This window comes from Sprattus sprattus, assembly GCF_963457725.1.
Source record: "Sprattus sprattus genome assembly, chromosome: 1".
NCBI classification, from domain to species: Eukaryota; Metazoa; Chordata; class Actinopteri; order Clupeiformes; family Clupeidae; genus Sprattus; species Sprattus sprattus.
Window position 1 is genome coordinate 13,984,677 of NC_137920.1, and position 23,736 is coordinate 14,008,412.

The window sequence follows — 23,736 nt, forward strand, 5'->3', positions numbered from 1 at the left end:
TGTACGTTGCTTTAGACAAAAGCGTCTGCTAAATGACTAAATGTAAATGTAAACCTATCAAAGTGCAAGGAGGTTAACCTTATAAGACTCAGGCTAGTGTAGAACTGTTTGTGCCCCAATGCCAATACCTTACTTCTCCTCGCCACAGGAGATTCCTCTTTTTCTCTGCTGTCACATCAACACCTGCCATGTCTATACTCACATTGAGTCAGCTGATTGCTACTCTTGTCTTGTTGTCCCAGCTCATCTTAATCTGTATGTACCTAAGGTAGGCCATTTAGATAGCTATTCAAAAGAAAGTCTACAGTTCTTCAGGGGTAGGTCACAATAATTAAAAAAAACGGACATATTATGAAACAATTCACTGTCTATGTATCCCTCTCTATATATACAGAACTCAACCTCCTCTACAGCCTCTTCTGGATGAACACACAGACATGGTAGAAAGCAGCAGACACCTGGACACTGAACACACACCAGACAGAAGGAGCAAACTAGGTGAGGGTTTCCTGATGTTTATACTTTTATGAGATCTGATGAAGGAGTAGCGGTAACACTTTTTAATTATCACATATTTATAATGCATTATTGTCAAAGGGTAACCGTGTCAAGGGTCTTCTAAGGTGGAAACAAAAGGCAGTAAGGAGACAAAAACTGTCTAGTGGTATATTTATAATGCATTAGTCTGTATTAAATTATAACCATTTATAATAAACTGCCATAAATTATAATGAAGGTGGTTATGAGTCATTGTGAAGACATAAAAATAGATATAATGAGTGTTTTATAAGACATTATGAGTGCTTTATAAGACACTAGTGCAGTGCCCGTAGGAATCATGCATTCTGTAGTGTTAGCAGACATAGGTGTAGCTGTTGGGTAGTGTAAAAAGCAAGACATATTTGCACTCCACAGGTACAGGTTACACTGAAGTATTATTGTGATGCATGTTTCCTTTTCATTAAGAAATGTTTTAATGTTAGCCTTTTTGGAGATATACCAACAAATAAAGTTTGAGATTATGTAGTGGATGCAGTTGAAAATAGATGTCAATTTGCTGTCTAAACTATAAACTAAATGTCATAAAGAAAGAAATTATTTAAAATGAAGTTATGGTTGAAATAGGATCACTTCTTTATTGTAAGGGTAAGTGTAGGGTAAGAATGGTCATGCAGTTGGACTCAAATGTAGGTTCATTTTATTGAATGTATGTAGCCTACTGTACTGTAGGTTACTGTATGACTTCGATTATGCTAGCTTTGACAGCCCATTCTCAGACAGATCGTAATCTAATTATGTCCTTACTTTGGGAACACAGTTTAAATACTCTGACTGGAGATGGCGGTACTATCCCCCACCCGAATTCAGTGCAGGACTGGGAGGATAACATGACGACGTGGGCCCAACATAACTTACAGCGAGATTTGCGCTAGTTTTCGTGGACTCCATAGCAACAGATGGGAAAGCAATGGACAATCTGAAAGCCTCCGAGGCTAAATAAAATATTCATATTGTTTATTAGTATAGCGTATTTTTACAGTAGATTTCTGCACTTATTTGACTTACAACTTGGCAAACTCATTTCATAAGCATGGTTGAAATGTAACTGTGATTACAGCACTTATTCATGGCATATGCAAAACGCATTAATTTTACTCTATACAACTCTCTCTCTAAATTCATAGTTCGCGAGATATTTCTATTTTATCGTTTGTGTTTGGATTACGCGTGGATTACTATTCCCTGTCTGTTAGATGACTGTACAACTCTAGAGATTACTTTGAAACTTAATATAAAGAAGCTTATATAAACGAATAGATAAAATCAATCACTGTTTTAAGATTACCTGAGCAAAAGTCTGTATCTGTTCACCAAGAAGAATTTGAATGCGGACCTCCTCATCGTATCCAACGCTATTCTGAACTTTGAGTGAAGGCAGGATATTTTTAATATCGCTAATATTGTTTGTGGCGTAATTTGTGACGTCATTTCGGTGCTACGGGAAACGATAACCCATTAGTGCCTACGGGAAACGGTAAAATACAAATATCTCGCGAACTATGAATTCAAAAATCTTCAAAATCAAGGATGCACAGGTTCATGACATGCGTAAGCTACATGTGAAATCTCATAACTAGCGTAACTACCGTCAGGGAGATACGCCCTAGACAGACTGACAGACAGACACACAGAGATTCCTGGATTTATAGATAGATTATTAATACCCTCATAGGAATGTATAGATGCAGGCTTCATAGAAAGTATTACTTGGGTAGAGTATAAGACAGGGGTCAGGAGCCTTTTCAACTGACAGAGCCATCAAAAATAGTGAAAGAGATTTTTCTTAAAGGAGACAAAAAAAAAAAACATTAAGTAAATATATATGAGTTATTATTATTTTCATTGTTGTTTTTACACATGGACTAGCACTGATAATGAAGAACACATGTATGTGCTTTTATACACAAACATTACATTTCATTGCAACATCAAAGGGTTTGAATAGTGTTTGGTCATGTTTGACCAAAATATTCCTGCATTATTAAACCGTAGTATGATATGATATATATATATTTTCTTCATACTCTAAATAAGTAATGTTTAAAAAAAAATTTAAATACACAAAACACTAATACTGATATTTGGATTTGTTCTAGTTTTATGTATTTTCTACTAGTCCTGGAATGTCCCTTATTTTTAATAAAACTGAGAAAGTAAGTGTAGTCATATAGGACCCCTAATTTCTCACATGGCTCTTTGTAGGAGAAAAATTCCCCATCCTCGATTGGATCATCAGACAGGTTTCAGACTGTAGCTCTTAGGCAGATCAGAACATTCAAATTTTACAGAGCAACAGTAGTGAAAAGAAAATTGATATTTGTGTCTGGAATGTCAATGATAATTTGGCGAAAGCAATCACAAATGAAAATATTGTGATTAATCAAACACATGATACTAATATGTTTCTTCGTTTATTTTTGTCCATGATAAACAGCTGATGAAATTCTGAGGAGAGTTAAAGAGAAGCATAAAGACAGTCTGAAGAGGAGGTTCGAGAACATATCTGAAGGTATCATCAAACCAGGAGATGAGACACTCCTCAATAAGATCTACACAGAGCTCTACATCACAGAGGGAGAGAGTGAAGGGGTGAATAAGCAACATGAGGTTTGGCAGGTAGAGTCAGCATCCAGAGCACAAACCACAGAAGACACACCAATCAACTGCAATGACATCTTCAAGCCCTTACCTGGACAGGAGAAGAACATCAGAACTGTGATGACCAAAGGTGTTGCAGGCATTGGAAAAACAGTCTCAGTGCAGAAGTTCATTCTTGATTGGATAGATGGGGTAGCCAATCAGAATGTTGACTTTATGTTTCCCCTTCCTTTCCGTGAGCTGAATATGATCAAGGATAATCAGTATAGTCTCCACAAGCTTCTGCTTGACTTCCATCCTGAACTGAAGGAGCTGAAGGATGGTGAAGAATACAAAGACTGTCAGGTTGTGTTCATCTTTGATGGTTTGGATGAGAGTCGATTACCTCTGAATTTCCAACAGAACATGATATCTGATTTAAAACAAACATCTTCAGTGGATGTTCTGATGACAAGCCTCATTCAAGGAAGTCTGCTCCACTCTGCGCACATCTGGATAACCTCACGACCAGCAGCAGCCAGTCAAATACCTCCTCAGTGCATTGATCAGGTGACAGAAGTAAGAGGGTTCAATGACCCACAGAAGGAAGAGTACTTCAGGAAGAGAATCAGTGATGAGAGTCAGGCTGGCAGAATCATCTCACACATAAAAGCATCAAAGAGTCTCCACATCATGTGCCACATTCCAGTCTTTTGTTGGATTGCAGCAACTGTACTTCAGCAGATGCTGGACAAGACTAAAGACATTCCAAAAACTCTGACTGAGATGTTCATACACTTCCTACTCATCCAGACCAGAAGGAAGGATCAAAAGTATCAGAGTGGAACTGAGACAGATGAAGAGAAACTTCTAAAATCTCAGAAAGAAATGTTACTGAAGCTTGGAGAACTGGCTTTCAAGAATCTAGAGAATGGCAATCTGACGTTTTACAAGGAAGATCTGAGGAGGTGTGGCATTGATGTCAGTGAAGCCTCAGTGTACTCTGGCATGTGCACTGAAATCTTCAAGGAAGAATCTGTGTTTCACCAGAGGAAGGTCTACTGCTTTGTGCATCTGAGCATCCAAGAGTTTCTGGCAGCTGTTTTTGTGTTTCACTCTTATGTGACTGACAACCTCAAGGCCTTGAAATCCCTCCTCAGTGAAGAACATGAACCCAGTCCATCTGTTTTATCATCTCTTCAATCAATGCTGGGCTTACAATCTAACGACCATCTATGTGTGTTACTTAAGAGTGCAGTAGATGAGGCTTTGAAGAGTAGTAATGGACACCTGGATCTTTTCCTTCGCTTCCTTATGGGCATTTCTCTGGAGAGCAATCAGAAACTTTTGAAAGGTCTACTGAACCATGGGTTCAGTAGCTCAAAAAGCATCAAGGGAATATGTCAATACATCAAGAAGCTCAACAGGGAAGATCTCTCTCCTGAACGATGCATCAATCTTTTCCATTGCTTATTTGAAATGCAAAATCATTCCATGCACAAAGAAATACAAAAATATCTGGAGTCACCAAAGAACATCAAACAGGAATTGTCTCCTGCTCACTGTTCAGCACTGGCCCACATGCTACTGATGTCTGAGGAGGTGCTGGATGAGTTTGACCTGAAGAAATACAACACATCAGATGAGGGACGCAGGAGATTGCTCCCTGCTCTGAGATGCTGCAGAAAGGGACGGTGAGTTTCTAATGGATACGGATAAACTTCTTATATGTAAACAACTTATTTTTATATTGTTATTCTTGACAAAAAAGTGAACTTGTGTTGGTAAGATTATGTTCATCAGTTCTCTGCATGACTGATTCATAGTTTTGATGTCACTGCTATCTACTGCTGATGTACAGTATGAAACATCTAAATATACCAGCAGATGCATAATTGTGTCAGAGTCATGAGATAGGAGATTAATATTACATTTTCACTGCAGCACTTTGGTTGATAGCTTGGAATAAAATTAAACTTTTACATTGTCATTATTACATTGTCACCTACAGTTTAAATTTTAAGGGCCGGTTAAATCTGCCCCCTGATGATGGTTTTCACATATAGATTTGTTAAATGTCTAGACTGATGTGGATAACTTGGATTGATCTACTAATCTCGTTATGTCCAGTGAGACCTACTGTAAAAAGTATGTAGGTGTAAGTATCTGGTGAAATGTGTCTATGTGATGAATGGTGTTATACCATGATAATTATCACGGTAGGAAACATAATAAGTGTCAGACAGTTCATACAAGGAAATATTCTTCATACTTGCCAATATGAAATCAATTAGATGTTTAGAAGACTCAACAATTTTTTGACAAGGGAGTATTCGAATAGATCTTACAACATTGGTTTGTTGGATTTAATGTGACTGCCGGTAATAAACCACAACCTGTCCCGATCTTCTATCTGAATAGAGATTCAGACACAGATAATTTTTTTGGTTGAACAGATACAGTATACAGATAATGGCGTCTCTGTACACCTCTAGTGTGTATAGTGTGCAGATGAACTGTGTACTGGTATGATAGGGGTTGACCCCATTTGTGTATTAGTATGCCATTACTGTCATGTCAAATGTAGAAGTGCATTTAGAATTCTAAGGGAAAACCCAACAGCACTTCAACTGGAAATTGTAGTTGCTTCCACCCCTTCCCTTTATTTCTTTGTACACTTTGTCAACAGCATTACCTATTTGTAATTTCAAAGTAATATTTTGTCTTTCATCCCTCCAACTCCTCAAATGGAGGATGATAGATTTATGGAAAATTATGCATTTTAAGTTTAGTCAGGACCACTCTCATCTTGGCACAGCAAAAGGCAGCTCACCATTTAGTAGAATGTGATTCTCCTAGAGTGAGCAGAGGTATTGAAAATGATTGCCTCCACCCTTTCACAATATTAATTATTCAGGTCACCTTAAGAAAGGTTTTTATTTAAGAGTAATATTTTGTTATGCGATTTTGCAGACTTGCTGAATGCACACTCACATATAAGTCCTGTGGACTTGTGGCTACTGTTCTACAGTCACCAAACTCCCTGACAGAACTGGACCTGAGCTACAATGACCTGGGAGATTCTGGAATTCAGCTTCTCTCTAACGGACTCTCAAGTCCTCACTGCAAACTACAGACATTAAGGTTGGTGTTATACATGTCTTTATTGGCATGCATTTTCTGATTAGTTATGTTGCCCTTAACTATAATTTATACTGTTACATTAGCAAATTTGTTGAGAAATGTAAAGTACGGGTGCGGAGGTGGACCACCGAGCTGCGTGCTGTGGGAACATCCCCCTTCTCCAGAGAGCTCGGAAACAAGTGTGGAGGGTAGCCCCACATGATTTCAAAGGGAGAGGTCCCTGTGACTACGCTCCACTGCTGATTGTGGGAAATCTCGGCTCACAGAAGATTCTGGCTCCACTTGGTGGGATTTCTGGATGTGTAGCACTGGAGGTAGATCTCTAGGGCCTGGTTCATCCGCTCCGTCTGCCCATTTGACTGCGGGTGGTAACCCGGAATTAGGCTAACTGAGGCTCCCAGATGACCCCAAAAGGCCTTCCAGAAACAGGCCACGAACTGAGGGCCCCGGTCGCTTACCAGATCTTCAGGGGGTCCGTGATATCGCACGATTACCCTTACCAGAACTTCTGCTGTTTGCTTAGCAGTGGGAAGCTTGGTAAAGGCGATGAACCGAGCAGCCTTAGAGAAGCGGTCTATGACCACAACTATTGTATTCTCTTGTGACAGTGGAAGCCCTGTGATGAAGTCCAGGGAAATGTGAGTCCAAGGGCGCCGTGGAATCGGGAGGGGTTGTAGGAGTCCTGCTGGTCTGCGGTTGTCTGGTTTAGAAGCCATGCAGACGGTGCAGGCTGCCACATACTCCGCCACATCCTGGCCAATCTTTAGCCACCAGAACCGTCTCCGGAGTAGCTCCTGGGTGCGTCGGACTCTTCAATATGCTGCAAGTGCAAGCTATAATTTTTCCAAATCTCTGTCTGAAATAACGCTCTGGGCTCCTACGCAACATCGGCGCACTCACACACGGCATAGACAGTAAAATGAAATGAAACACGTTCAGACACAACTCTGCAGGTATTACAGGTTCATCCTCGTCAGACAGATTACCCTCATCAGTTGTCTTTGGCCTCTGAAAAAAAGCTTTTAAGGCTAGTCTGCTTGGCCATGTTGGATCCTTCTCACTCAGTTTGCGCCTTGTTTGTATCCGAGGGTTTGCACTTTATTTAAAATGCAGCATATGCGTGTTGTTAATTAACTTTCTAACGGCAGATTAGCCTGTTCTTTTAAAACATAATAAGGGCAGTGCACGTTTGCTTTATAGGCCTACATATTAGGATTGTTATCAAATCCAGATTGTGTTTTCGAGACGGGATTTTCAAGAAATTCCAATCAGACAATTTGACCGGTGAGCTCTACGTTCTGTTGCAGCATCTTTGAATGCCTGTGGAAAGCTCAATGTTAAAGCAAGAGACTTGATAGACCTTACTATGTATGCATTGTTTATTGCATATTTCATTTTTAGTTTGGCTAGTTATTCTGCCTCCCTGCCCGCACGTCCGTGACATGCCATGGATGTTAATTAAAAAAGGATTAATTACGGAAAACCCTCAAGGCGTAGGTACTGAGAATGCTGCAATATGCTTTTCCTCAAACCCTCGGAAAAAATGACTATGTTGGCTGTCTCACACTGTGATAAACGTGTTAACGTGACAAAATAATAATCAGACAGTGGTAGTACAGTAGGTAGAGAAGTGGTTTAGTAATAGGAAGGTTGGCGGTTCAATTCCCATGCCTTGCAATCAAGTTTGTAAGTGCGTGTGTGTCTGTGTGTGTGTCTATGTATATCATATGAAATGTGCTATATGGGCCATTCTACCGAATTCGTGTAATATGCAGTCCCTCAACAATAAAAACTATTTACAAAACATTTAGGTATTTAGGCATAGATATTTAATTAGAACATGTTATGGTCTATATAAACCCAATGCATTACATGAGATAGTGATAAGCTAAATATATACAAAATCATCATTTATAGGGTACTTTCTATTGGGAAGTAGCTGTCCCCAACCCTGACATCTAAATTTCAATGCCTTTAAATAACACTTTTCAATTTTTTTTGATTTTTTTCAATGATTTAATTTCAAAGATCTTTATGATTGGGTTGAAACAGAACTTGGAATATTTAGATTTATTGTGGGTTTAATTTTTAAATCAATTTTCTTTACTCAAAAAATCATGTCCCTAGTTTTCATGTCACTACCGAAACACAACAGTTTTAGTCCATTGGCTGAGCTTGTGTTTTAGCCACGACTCTGCATTTTTGACCATGCATTGACACTGCATCTCTGTCCCTCATGGTTGAATGGTAAGTAGCTAAATCCCATAGTTTTTATATAAATGTGTTCCAAAGTCTGAAAATCGACGTGTAACCTTAAGAATTGTCACTACCGAAACGCATGTTTTCTTCAATTAAGTAAACCTTTTGGGGTTTCATGGAAAATCTTATGTTTGTATGTGTGTTCACCTCTTCAAAGATGTGTTTGCAAGCCGTGTGCTTGCTAGAATTCTTTATTTATGCTTAAAGTTAGCTAGAATTGTCACTACCGAAACAGTCACTACCGAAACATATGGTAGTGACCAGATGATTTCGGTAGTGACAAAATGAAATGGTAAGTAGTTTGATCCCATCATTTTTAAATAAATGTGTTGTGTTGACTAAAGGGCGGCCCAGAGCACCTTTTGGATGATTTTGGGGGAGAAATGAACATCCATCCAACAGTGCAGTCACTACCGAAACACTGGATGTCACTACCGAAACAGTGCAGCACTACCGAAACACTGGATGTTTTGTAAAAAATTAAGTATATTAAGTAATCAACTAAAATGTTATGATACTGATTGGATTACTGTTGGTTCAATTTCATCAATCAACAACTCTGGAATCAATATGATCAGTATTTTGCATTTTACAAAGAAATATTGCACTTAGATTTTGATGAATTGTATAAATTGAACTTGAAAATTTGGTTAAAATTTCATTTTTATGAATTTCATTATGAAAACCTTCAAGAAATATTTGTAAAAATACTCTTCAGAGAAGGGAAGGAAACACAATCTGAACAGGTCAATGATAATACTTTTTTACTATAGTAAATGTGATGTTTCGGTAGTGACAATTTTTGGAAGAGGAAAAACATTCCAACACATTCTGAAAATACAATATAAAAATTGACTGTTCTTTTACTAGATATGTGTACTTTAGATATGGAACAATATACATACAGACAAAGTTTTGGGAATAAAACATAAAAAAATTCAAAATATTTCCGACCTGACTTTGCACCAATTCGGTAGAATGGCCCATATAAATAAACTTGAACTTGTGTGTGTTTGCGCCCTGTAAGCAAAATGACGGCTCCGTATTTTCTTTTTTTCATTTAGCTCAGCAAAAACGGTGGTTACCCCCACCGTGCCAGCTACGTCCGCGGTGCGTCCTTAAATAACGTCCCCAGGACGTCTAAACACGTTTCCCAGAAGTCACCACAATGCCCTCAGGACGTTCTTGCAACTTCCTGCAGCACGTCCCCAGGACCTATAGAAACACGTTTTCCAGATGTCACAGCAATGTCCTAGGGATGTTCTTGCAACGTCCTGCAGAATGTCCCCAGGACCTATAGAAAACGTTTCCCAATTGTCACCGCAACGTCCTCGGGACAGTCTTGGAACATCGTGCAAAATGTCCTAGAGTTGTCAAGGGAACCATACAAATGTACGTTTTTAGAACGTTCAGAGAGACCATTGCAGGACGTCGAGGGGGCGAGTGTGCCCATTCTAAGTCTTTTGTGCGACAAGACGCGGGCACAAACAGCAGGCCCTGAGGAGATTCCATCGGAGCCGGGGTCGCTACTTGTTCTTGACGAACCTCTTCCTCCAAGAGGCATCGTACCGAAGCCACGATCCTTGAGGGAGGGATGATGGGTTCCTGAGCCGTTGGCTCTGTCTCAGACGTGTGGAGTCGTGACAGGGCATCAGCTTTCCCATTCTTGGAGCCTGGACGGTAAGTAACCACATAATTGAAGTTACTAAAGAACAGAGCCCAGCGAGCCTGCCGGGGGTTGAGTCGCTTCGACTGCCGGATAAATTCCAGGTTTTTATTGTAAATTAGGAAGAGTGCCCCCTCTAACCAGTGCCTCCACTCCTCAACTGCCAACTTGATGGCCAGAAGTTCCCGGTTGCCCACGTCATAATTCCGCTCTGCCGGGGAGATGGCTCTGGAAAAGAAGGACCGATCGAGGACCTCGAACGTCTCCTGAGCGGCCTCAGTCCACACCAGCCGACGAGGACCCCCCTGGAGCAGTGAATGATGGGGGCTGCCAGAGTGCTGTCATTTCCAATAAACCGTCGATTCACACAACAGTCAATTATCTCTCCCCTTTAATAATACCAATTGGCATTGTATTGTATATCGTTGGAAAGCCTGATTAGTCACCTTTATCTTTATCTTTATTTCAATCGACGGTAAAAGTTGGCGAACCCCAGGAAACTCTGGACCTTCTTGACTGTGGTAGGTTACTGTCCTGGATGACCTGGACCTTATCGGAGTCCATGGAGAGACCCTGAGACCCGACGACAAACCCTAGAAAGATAGTGGAAGAGGAGTGAAATTCACACTTCTCCACTTTGCATAACAGATTGTTGTGTAATAGAGCTTCTAGGACTGCTCGAACGTGGCCTACATGATCTTTAAGAGACTTGGAGAAAATCAGGATGTCGTCTAAGTATACGAACACGAAGATCTCCAGGAACTCCTGTAAGACGTCGTTAATAAGGGCCTGAAAGACCCCCGGGCTGTTTGATAGTCCAAACGGCATTACCAGATATTTATAGTGACCCCTGGGTGTTATAAAGGCGGTCTTCCACTCATCCCTGGGTCGAATGTGCACGAGATGGTAGGCGTTCCTAAGATCCAACTTCGTGAACATATTCGCCCCCTGGAGGCGTTTGAAGGCGGTCGACATGAGGGGCAATGGGTATAAATGTTTTCGTGTGATATTGTTGAGGCCCCTATAGTCTATACATGGTCTCAGACCACCGTCTTTCTTGCTGACAAAGAAGAAGGGCGCTGCCACCGGAGACGAAGAAGGGCGAATCAGCCCACGGCGCCTCCTGAATGTAGTCGTTCATTGGGTGGGTCTCCGGAACTGAAAGAGGGTAAAGACACCCTCTAGGGGGAGAGGTTCCCAGCAGGAGGTCGACTGCACAGTCACACGGTCAATGAGGGGGAAGAGTGGTCGCTCTTTGTTTGCTAAAAACCTCCTCTAGGTCGTGGACTCGTGGTAGAAAGTGTGGACCTGAGTGACATCAGTCTTGGTAGGTGGAGCCAAGATATTGACGGTCAGAAGGTCTGCCACCGATCGAACCCTAGATAAGGTGGACGAGAAGGGAGTTCTTGAGGGGAGGCGTGAAGATGCGGGAGACGGAGGAGGTTGCAGGTGTGTGGGCTGGAAGATGGCCGGCCATGGTGCAGGTGGCGCCCCAGTGGAGTAGAGAACCGGTTGCCCATACAAACTGGGGTTTGTGGACCGCTAGCCAGGGGTAACCCAGCACCACTGGGTCATGCTGAGTGATGGTGAGCCAAAAGTGGATGGTTTCTTGGTGGCCATCCTGCGCGAACATAATTAAAGGCCCCGTTACCCGGTCGAGCTGCCCAGAACCTAGGGGGTGACCATCCAAGGCCTGGACTGGCTGTGGAATGGCCACTGGGGTGGTTGGAATTCCCAGTTGTTTAGCCAGGGTGATGTTCATGAGGTTCACCACAACGCCGGAGTCCACCAATGCCGAAAGGCAAACTATAGGCGAGCTCTTACCTATGTGACAGAGGCGAATGGGGATGGAAAGGCGGTTGGCGGCACCAGGAGTCTCAGCACTTCCACTCACCAGGGGCCTGCAGTACATACACAGGCCCCTTGGGAGGAGGCAGCGGTTGGTTCATCACGGTTCAGGCGGAAGCGGCCGCGCTCCACCGGCTCGGCAGCGGGCAGGGTCGGTGCCGTTCCTGGACGTTCCTGGACGTTCAAGCGCCGTTCCTCGACGCGAGCATCCAACTGGATCGCTAGGCTGATCAGTTTGTCTAGCGTGTGGCCCCAGCCCCGGTTGACCAGTTCGTCCTTCATGGACACCTGCAGACCTCGGTAGAAGGCAGGACGCAGGGCTTGATCCTCCCAGCCACTCCTGACTGCCACAGTGCGGAACTTGCCCTGGTTGAAGATGAGGATGCGTTGCGCCGCCTGATCCTGAGTGTGCTCGGTGTCAAGTATTAAACTCAAGCGCTGCAGGAAAAGCTGGCTGTCATTAACCACAGGCAGTTGCCGCTCTGAGACCGCTGTGGCCCACTCCAAGGCTGGTCCCGAGAGACGGGAGATGATATAGACCACCTTTGCCATTTCTGTGGAGAAGAGGTGTGCTTGTTGTAGGAACACCTGGGTGCACTGAAGCACAAAGCCGCGACAGGCGTAAGGCCCCCCAGAGAGGTTGTGGGGAAGAGAGGACCTCCTACCACCTACTCCAGCATTTAGTCGGAGAGAGCCGGCACTCGTACCTGCCCGCCAAGAGAGGCAGGAGGAGCTGAGGGAGCAGCCTGAGTGCTGGAGCCTACCACGTGGCTCGGCTGTGTAGCAGATGGTGTCGGTGGAGGCCGTGCAAATAAAGCATGCACATTGGTGGTCAGCTCCTGCACTGCCTTTTCAACACGACTCAGCCGAGAACCATGAGCATTTATCAACACACCCAGCTGAGTGATGGCATCTCTAATATCTTGCATTTCTGCTGTGCCCTGGTTTGACTTGTCATGCTATCAGGCTAGGTCTGAAGCACAAGCGCAGAATGCAGGTTGAAATGCAGACAAGTTTATTAACTCAGCACAGAAACAACTAACCGAGTCAATGTAGACATATAAAAAGTCGTGTAGATGGCTTAATTCACATGAAACATTCCCCACTACATTCCCACAACACGCCGCCATCTTGGTTCGTTTTTTTTTTTGAGTGCGCACTGATATGGAACGCTCAGGTAGATGAAAACAGGTCGTACAGTTACTATATCGCTGATTAAGGCACACCCCGGAACTCACTCTCAGAATGGTTGATTTCATCTACCCGTGTTATAATTAAGCAATATAGCACGAGTGGGAGTGGGGTAGGTAAGGGATAATCCCACGGGTGGTGTTCCGCCGTAGCCACCGAGGCCACAGGCACAAAGCCACATTCTTTCTCCGCAACAAAAAAAGTTCCAATGTCAAAGTCTTGGTTTGGAATTTTAAGAATTTTGAATTATTTATTATTAGCTGTGAAAAGTCCGGTAACTGTTGGTATGGTGACGAATAACCTATAGCACGGAACGTTTCTTGTCCAATCAGAAACAGCTAAATTACGCAACAGAACCCAATTGTTTTATAATGACATATAATCCCACGAGAAAAACACTTTAGTCCTTGTCTGTATATTGACATCAAATCCCACGAGAAAAACGGAAGGGTTCTTGTCTGTATTACTGTGGGTCTCACAGCGCAGAAATGGAAGTGTTCTCCCCACAGTAGCTACTCCAGGTCACGTTCTCAAGTTCTAAACGGTGGATACAAACAATGACACGATATAGTTCTCAACGGCAAAGTAGTCCAATAATAGAAAGGAATGTTCACGTCCATGACATTACAAGCAAACACAAGTCATTCAATAACACGGCTAGCTTAGCCCAAGCCAGTTGAGTGCTAACGCAACACAAAGGAGATATATTCTAATCATACTCATGTTGGTCTTCGAGAAAGATCTGAAAGATCACAAATCCGTACTCCCGGAAACTAATGACAGAGTAAAGGTAGAGGGACACTCAGTGTTTAAATAGGAATTTGAAATCCCAGCGACAAAACCGGCAAAGCCCGGTGCAGGTGAAAGGTGAACGTTTACAAATTCCGTTCTAAAAGAGATGTCTCCCTCTAGAGGTGCGCCGATCATCCCCGGATGTGACAGGCTTTGATGCAATGCTGAGTGAATCCTGGAGACAGCCTAGTGTCAATACAATGCAATTTTTTGGATGACTAATTTCTGTGTGTGTGTGTGTGTGTGTTTGTGTGTGTGTGTTTGTGTGCGCGCGTACGTGCGTGCGTACGTGCGTGCGTACGTGCGTGCGTGCGTGTGTGTGTGTGTGTGTGTGTGTGTGTGTGTGTGTGTGTGTGTGTGTGTGTGTGTGTGTGTGTGTGTCTCTGTGTGTGTGTGTGTGTGTGTGTTCCGCGAGAACAGCACCTTCACAACCATGCATACCAACGAGTCTGTTAAACCACACTGGTTCTCCATTCCACATGATCAGCGAAACAAATTGAAAACTGCCATTAAGCACATCGCAAATACACCGGACCTTGTGTCAATTAATGAAGAAAATAAAACGATCACAATCATTGAGATTGGTTGCTCTTACGACACCTACATGGACACCTGCTATGCGTCAAAACTACTAAAATATCAACCCCTAAGTACTGTTCTAACCAACTATGGCTACACATGTACAATCATTGCCTTGATCTTTGGCAGCTTAGGTCATGTGCACAGGATGTGTGTGCGAGGCCTACAAATCTGTGGTCTCTCCAAAAAAAGGGCCAAACACTTTGCAAAGTACTGCTCCACGTCAGCAATAATAGGTAGCCACTTCATTTGGAAGCGCAGGTGTCACCTTTACCCGTAATGCACTATATGGACTAGAACTTTGAATGCAATTTAAGACTTCCCTTTAGCCAAATTTGGATTTTGACTGATATGTACTAATGTATCGAATCCAAATAAAGAAGTAAACTGTGTGTGTGTGTGTGTGTGTGTGTGTCTCTCTGTGTGTGTGTGTGTGTGTGTGTGTGTGTGTGTGTGTGTGTGTGTGTGTGTGTGTGTGTGTGTGTGTGTGTATTTTTCTCTCAGGCTCTCTAATTGTCGGATCTCAAATGAAGGTTATGTTTGTCTGGCTCTCACACTGATGTTAAACCCCTCCTGTGTGAAAGAACTGGATGTCAGCAACAATCATCCTGGAGGTTCAGCACAGAAGCTGTTGTCTGCTACACTGAAGGATCCTCACCGTAAAGTTGAAGCACTTCAGTATGTACTCCATCAATACAGAACCCTCTATTCCTGGTTTTACATCTGAAGTTTTCTTTTTTTATTTTGTTTAACTGAGAAAGTTGTATTCACATCAGAGATTACAGAATAAATTACATTCATTGCGCTAGCTGTTATGTTCTCCAGACTTAATAGTGAGTTTGGTTGGCAGATACTGAAAAGAAAACAACACTAATTAAATATATTTTTTATCTGAAGAGGGGAGATCCAGGAATAAATATACATTTGTAACTTTGGCGTTGTTTAACAATGATATGACCTGCTGCTACTCTCTGCAGTTATATTTAGCCCTCACTACAAAATGCAGATTTTAAGGTTCCCTTTAGACTCAACATAGTCTGTTATCATAAAGTTACTCATTTAGAGAAAAAGAGAAGGGGAATGCTTTCTTGGGACAGAAGCAAATCTTACATCGGGTCATGAAACTTAAGAGAGAGATGTACAGTGTGAGAATATATATTTCAAAATAAATTATGTGGCAATAATGGTATCAATTTGTAAAACTTCCGGTATAAATCATGCACTGTCCCGTTCTCAGATACAGAGACAGATACTGTTGTTGGTTACACAGATAAAGATACAGATAATGATGTATTTGTAAATCTCTAGTGTGTAGGTATAGTGTCCACATGAATAAACTGCATAGTGGCATGAAAGGGGTTGAAGCTCTTCATTTAACAGTATGTACGTATATTATTAATGGAATGTCATTTTTTCATTTCAGAGTAAGATTTTTACTTTTGTTATACTGTTTTACAGACTTGCTGAATGCACACTCACATGTCAGTCCTGTGGACTTGTGGTTACTGTTCTACAGTCACCAAACTTCCTGACAGAGATGGACCTATGTAACAATGACCTTGGAGATTCTGGAATTCAGCTTCTCGCTAACGGACTGTCCAGTCCCCACTGCATTCTGCAGACATTAAGGTTGGTGTTATACATGTCTTTATTGTCATGCATTTTCGGATTAGTTATGTAGCCCTAATTATGATTTATACTGCTATATAAGTGTAGTGACAATCTGACTTCGCTAATGTGGCAGATTTAACCAGTATCCCTTTTAATTTTTCCCTTACATGAGATTATAATTACATTTCCACCTGTTAATTCCTTGTTCATCATTCCACTTTAAGTTTCCATTGTTTTCCCCATAGCTTCAACTCCTCAAATGGAGGATGAAAGGTGTATGGGAAACTATGCATTTTATGTTTAGTCAGGACCACTCTCATCTTGGCACAGTAAAAGGCAGCTCACAGTTTAGTAGGATGTGCTTCTCCCAGAGGGATCAGAAGTATTGGAAATGATTGACTCCACCATTTCATTATATTAATTCATCAGGTTACATTCAGAAAGGCATTGCTTCATTTTCATTTCAGAGTATTATTTTGTTATACTCTTTTGCAGACTTGCTGAATGCACACTCACAGATAAGTCCTGTGGAATTGTGGCTACTATTCTACAGTCACCAAACTCCCTGACAGAACTGGACCTGAGCTACAATGAGCTGGGAGATTCTGGAATTCAACTTCTCTCTTACGGACTGTCTAGTCCTCACTGCCAACTACAGACATTAAGGTTGGTCTTATACTGTATATGTCTTTATTGTCGTGAATTTCCTGAAAAGTTTTGTCATCCCTAACTATGATTTATACTGTTATGTTAGCCATGTGATAAACTGACTTTGCTAATATGGCAGATTTTAACAGTATCTCTTTGTGTCCCATTTTTTTTTAATCACATTTTTTATTTATTTTTTTAGATGTAATTTCATCTCAACTTAAAATACATAATTTCCCATGCATCTTTTATCCATCATTTGAGGAGTTGAAGGGATGGGAAAAAGACAGTAAAATAGCTTGTAGCCTACATTATGCTACATATTAGTACAATTCCTTTTGGACTTTGAGGCAATGCTGAGTGAATCCTGGAGACAGACTAGTGTCAATACAATGCAATTCAATTTACAGGCTAAATAGTTAGGATTAAATGTTGTTTATTTTGTGGATGACTAATCTCTCTGTGTGTGTGTGTGTGTGTGTGTGTGTGTGGTGTGTGTGTGTGTGTGTGTGTGTGTGTGTGTGTGTTTGTGTGTGTGTGTGTGTATTTTTCTCTCAGGCTCTCTAATTGTCGGATCTCAAATGAAGGTTATGTTTTTCTGGCTCTCACACTGATGTTAAACCCCTCCTGTGTGAAAGAACTGGATGTCTGCAACAATAAACCTGGAGATTCAGCACAGAAGCTGTTGTCTGCTACACTGAAGGATCCTCACCGTAAAGTTGAAGCACTTCAGTATGTACTCCATCAATACAGAACCCTCTATTCCTGGTTTTATCTGAGGTTTTCTTTTTTTCTCTCGTGAATGAATGGAGTCACGTCTCTTACTCCCGCATTTCGCGGTAATATAGTGCGCAATGTTTGAAACAGTGAGAAGGGAAATGTTCAGCTTCTCACAGTCTGTTATCATAAACTTACTCATTTAGAGAAAAAGGACGGGGAATGCTTTCTTGGGACAGAAACAAATATTACATCGGCTCATGAAACTTAATTTTGTTGAAAATAAAAGTTAAGAGAGAGAGAATACATATTTCGTAATAAATTATGTGGCAGGAATGGTATCAATTTGATGAAACTTCCGGTATAAATCATGCACTGTCCCGGTCTCAGATAACTAGACAGATAATGTTGTTGGTTAAACAGATAAAGATAAAGAAACAGATAATGATATCTTTGTACATCTCTAGTGTGTGGGTATAGTGTCCACATGAATTAACTGCATAGTGGCAACAAAGGGGTTGAAGCTCTTTAAATAACAGTATGTATATTATTAATGGCATGTCATTTTTTCTTTTCAGAGTATGATTTTGACTTTTGCTATGCTGTTTTACAGACTTGCTGAAGGCACTCTCGCAGATAAGTCCTGTGGAATGGTGGCTTCTGTTCTACAGTCACCAAACTCCCTGACAGAGCTGGACCTGTGTAACAATGACCTGGGAGACTCTAGAATTCAGCTTCTCTGTAACGGACTGTCCAGTCCCCACTGTAATCTGCAGACATTAAGGTTGGTGTGATACATGTCTTTATTGTCATGGATTTTTGGTTTAGTTATGTAGCCCTAATTATGATTTATACTGCTATACACAGTGCCCTCCACAATGATCAGTGACTATGGGCAAAACAGGCTATGAAAATATGTGTCTTTGCTGTTTATCCTCTTGCTTTTTCACTCAAAATTCTCACCTTTTCATTGAAGTACATTTATTGAAAGGTTTTTTCTTTTTTACATTAAATAAAATATTTTTCTCCAAAACATGGGTGCCACAATTATTGGCACCCCTTGAAAACCTTATAATTAAAATCTAACTGAAGTATATTACCAGTCATGTTTTACATTTTTAAGTTCACCTGTTTGATTAGGAACTCTTAAGTGGTCAACCATGACTTCCTGTTTCACTCTGGTATAAATATGAGGTGACAAAGGCCAAATACCCTTAGTCATTCATCAAGATGGGAAAGACAAAAGAACACAGTGTCGAAGTGCAACAAAAAGTTGTTGAGCTGCAGAAATCCGGAAAAGGATATAAGAAAATATCTAAACAGTCGAAAATACCCATTTCCACAATCAGGGCAATAGTTAAGATGTTCAAAGCGACAGGAGGTGTAAGGAATCAGCCTGGAAGAGGACCTGTCTGTAAATTGACCCTGCACACCGTGAGGAGGATGGTTCGACTTGCAAAATAATTTCCAAGGATCACAGCTGGAGAATTGCAGCAGTAAATTGAGTCCTGGGGTCAGAAAGTCTCCAGAACTACCATCAGACGCCACCTACATCACCACAAGTTGTTTTGGTGGGTTGCCAGAAAAAAGCCTCTGCTGTCAATCACAAACTAAAGCGCCTACAGTGTGCCAAATGTAAGTCAGACTTTTAATGGACCGAATTATATGGTCAGATGAGACCAAAATAAAGCTTTTTGGCAACAAACATCAAAGGTGGGTTTGGTGTAGACAGAAAGATAGCCATTCAGAAAAGCACCTCATACCCAATGTGAAGTATGGTGGCGGAGGGAGGCTGCACAAAACATTCAATTAAAGGGTGCCTATAATTGTGGCACACCTGCTTTGGAGAATAAAATGTATTTAATGTCAACATTTTTTCTTTCTTTCAATAATTTAAAAGGTAAGATTTTTGTGAATATTTTGAGTGAAAGACCAAAAGGATAAACAGCAAAAATATAGTTTCTTATAGCCTGTTTTGGTCACATTCACTAAGGGTGCCAATAATTGTGGAGGGCACTGTAAGTGTAGTGACAATCTGACTTTGCTAATGTGGCAGACTTTACCAGTATCCCTTTTAATTTTTCCTTCACGAGAGATTATAAATACATTTCTACCTGTTAATTCCTTGTTTATCATCCCTCTTTAAGTTTCTATTGTTTTCCCCCCACCCCTCCAACTCCTCAAATGGAGGATGATAGATGTATGGGAAATTATGCATCTTATGTTTAGTCAGGACCACTCTCATCTTGGCACAGTAAAAAGCAGCTCACCATTTAGTAGAATATGTTTCTCCCAGAGTGAGCAGAGGTTGGGAAATTATTGCATCCCTCCTTTCATTATATTCATTAATCAGATTACATTCAGAAAGGCATTGTTTAATTTTCATTTCAGAGTAATATTTTGTTATGTTACTTTGCAGACTTGCTGAATGCACTCTCACAGATGAGTCCTGTGGAATTGTGGCTTCTGTTCTACAGTCACCAAACTCCCTGACAGAGCTGAACCTGTGTAAAAATTACTTGGGAGATTCTGGGGTTCATCTTCTCTCTAACGGACTATCCAGTCCCCACTGCAATCTGCAGACATTAAGGTTGGTTTTATACATGTCTTTATGGTCATGAATTCCCTGATTAGTTATGTAGCCCTAATTATGATTTATACTTCTATATAAGTGTAGTGACATCCTGACTTTGCTAATGTGGCTTTTTAAGTTGAGATGAAATTACATTTAAAAAACATTATAAAACATTTGATTTGAAAAATATGGGACATTTCTTTTTATTTATTGCTACAGTTACATTCATTACGCTCGCTGTTATGTTTTCCACACTTAATAGTGAGTTTGGTTGGCAGATACTGAAAAGAAAACAACACTAATTATATATTTTTTATCTGAAAAGGGGAGATCCAGGAATAAATTTACATTTGTAAATGTGGCGTTGTTTGACAAATACATGACCTGTTGCTGTTGCCACTCTCTGCAGTAATATTTAGTCCTCTCTACAAAATGCAGTTTTTAAGGTTCCCTTTAGACTCAACATAGTCTGTTATCATAAAGTTACTCATTAAGAGAAAAAGAGAAGGGGAATGCTTTCTTGGGACAGAAACAAATCTTACATCGGCTCATGAAACTTAATTTTGTTGAAAATAAAAGTTAAGAGAGAGATATGTGACCAGCCGTGGCTAAACCAGCCACAAGTCTCCCAAGAGAAATTTTGAGTTATTCACATAGTCTGAAAGTGTAGGTTTAGAGCTACCCAATGATGTCTCACTCATGTAGATCTGATATTATTTGTATAAGTTGTGATCATTTGAATGTATACCCCTCAAAAAAGCTTTTGCTGAGAAAAAGGACCTCTAATTTCTCCAAATTGCCACCTCACCTTGGACAAAGGGAAGACAGTTGTGCTCATTTGCATCTCAGTGAGATTAGCCCTCCTCTACAGATGTCACACTGACATCTGGTATCTGTAGCCCTTCCCCCTACAGGAATTTTTGTGTTGTTAATTATGTAGTGTTATTTTCATAAGGACTTGAACTGGACTTGAATCAGAATTAGAAGGTACTAAAATGGAAATGCTTTTATTACAAAAGGCATTGAATAGCATGCATTAATACACCTGTAGGATAAAATGTTAGAATCCCATAATCCAAGGTATAAACCAGGACTGCAAAATGGAAGTCAATAAGAATCCTAAATGTACTACTAACATGCCATTCTCAAATTAAAGCCAGTGACATGATGGTTAACGATTAACGAGTTAGCGATGGATAACGACAGTTAGCATACCTAGCTAGGTAGCATTAACATTGGATTTGAATGGCAGTTATGCTAGCTCTGGCTATCCAGACAAGGGAGCCTTGTTTCTGGACACGTTTCACTTGACGAGCGGGGAAAATATAGTCATCTGGAAAGTTTAAAATGTTACTAAACGAAGGGAAATGTATGGAGATATTTCTGCTAAGTTGACAATGCAGATTGTAATTAGGCTGGTGGATATGTCCAATGTAAGAAGTGTGAAGTTTTAATGAAATATGATTGATGCAACTCTCGTTCTCCACAACAACATGGATAAACGTCGCTGGTTGGATGTAGATAGTTTTGAGAATGAACGTTGGCGTGCAAAAAGATCTTCAATAGTAAGACTTGTCTGTTGAGCCTCTGTTGGTGTCTCATAAAACATGAGTTTTATTAAAGCATAGGGTGTGTAATGTGTAGCTATTTAATTCCGTTTGTTAACCTTTCCTGCTGTCTGTCTCTGAACGTAGAGATTGCAGGGGAGTAAAATGCTTTGCTGCCGAAGTAGATTACATGTTTTTAACTTCGGGGTTAATTCCCTTTCCTTTACGTCTGCTGCTGGCTTTTTGGTGGATGTAGTCATCTCCGAAGTAACTACTGAACGTCTGTTTGCCTCAAGATGTCCAATGATTCGCATGTCCTGCCACTCTCTCTCGGCTGCTAGAGAATCACTCCGTAACTTGTACATAAGCTCTGGAGAAAGTTTGTTGCTACACGAATGTCTCCCGAGGAGAGAGTTATCCTTTCTTCTTACGTTGCATTTGCAGTCAAAGTAACTGTAGAGATAGCGTCTGATATGCCACGCTCCAGCTCCTCTGCTGCAAGGCCGAAAGATTCTTCCTCGTCGGCTAAGGTCAGCTGTAGACTAGGGATGTTCTCCAGTTTGATGAAATCACGTTCATCATCTATGCACTCATCTTCAGATTCAGAAGTCAGATTGCCATCTGGATAAGAGTAGTGGAGTATGATGCTGTATAAGTTGCCATGTGTATCGCTTGTAACGTGCAGCTGATTGGTTGAAAAAAATAACAAACGCGATCCAGCAGTTCATATGGAAATTAGGTAACACCCCCCCCAAGCGCCACGAGAGCGAAGGAGAATTTAACCAAACTGTACCAACTTCAACGACAAATTGTATACTTTTAAGGTAACCAATACTGTTATCTGAAACATGGAGTGGCTTCATCACTTCAACTAGCACATTCTGCAAAAAAACGAAAATCACTCATTTGGAAAAAAAATTACCTTAAATGCTGTTTTACGGGAATTCTTCTCGGCCGACTTGTTCCCCCTTTTCCGATGCCGGGTCATATATAAAGAACCGTGTAAGGATATATATTTCATAATAAATGATGTGGCAACAATATAATTAATTTGATGAAACTTCCAGCATAAATCATGCATATACAGATACAGAGACAGATAATGTTGTTGGTTGAACAGATAAAGATAAAGATACAGATAATGATGTCTTTGTACATCTCCAGTGTGTAGGTATAGTGTTCACATGAATGAACTGCATAGTGGCATGAAAGGGGTTGAAGCTCTTTAAATAACAGTATGTATATTATTAATGGCATGTCATTTTTCATTTCAGAGTAAGATTTTGACTTTTGTTATGCTGTTTTACAGACTTGCTGAATGTACTCTCACAAATAAGTCCTCTGGAATGGTGGCTTCTTTTCTGCAGTCACCAAACTCCCTGACAGAGCTGGAATTGTGTAAGAATGACCTGGGAGACCCTGGAATTCAGCTTCTCTGTAATGGACTGTCCAGTCCCCACTGCAATCTGCAGACATTAAGGTTGGTGTTATACATGTCTTTATTGTCATACATTTTCGGATTAGTTATGTAGCCCTAATCATGATTTATACTGATATATAAGTGTAGTGACAATCTGACTTCGCTAATGTGGCATACTTTACCAGTATCCCTTTAATGTTTCCTTCACATGAGATTATAATTACATTTCTACCTGTTAATTCCTCGATCATCATCACTCTTTAAGTTTCTATTGTTTTTCCCTATCCCTCCAACTCCTCAAATGGAGGATGATAGATGTATGGGAAATTATGCATTTTATGTATGGTCAGGACCACTCTCATCTTGGCACAGTAAAAGGCAGCTGACCATTTAGTAGAATGTGCAGAGGGAGCAGAGGTATTGAAAATTACTGCCTCCACCCTTTCATTATATTCATCCATCAGATCACCTTAAGAAAGGCATTGCTTAATTTTCATTTCAGAGTTATATTTTGTTATGCTTTTTTGCACCTGATTACCTTTGGTCACCTTTATTTTTGTTATGCCATTTTGCAGACTTGCTGAATGCACACTCACAGATA

The 23,736-nt window shown here is 40.9% G+C and overlaps 1 protein-coding gene across 1 annotated transcript in view; it reads left to right on the plus strand.

Annotated features, from left to right (window-relative positions):
- Window positions 1-23,736, plus strand: part of LOC308367659 (NACHT, LRR and PYD domains-containing protein 3-like) — a gene marked incomplete at both ends in the record, with an annotated part of 50,617 nt that overhangs the window by 7,086 nt on the left and 19,795 nt on the right. The window contains 2 exons of the mRNA XM_080841638.1: window positions 2,996-4,832; window positions 6,112-6,282. Of these exons, the coding sequence (XP_080697764.1) occupies window positions 2,996-4,832; window positions 6,112-6,282 (2,008 nt within the window). The remainder of the gene's footprint in view (window positions 1-2,995; window positions 4,833-6,111; window positions 6,283-23,736) is intronic.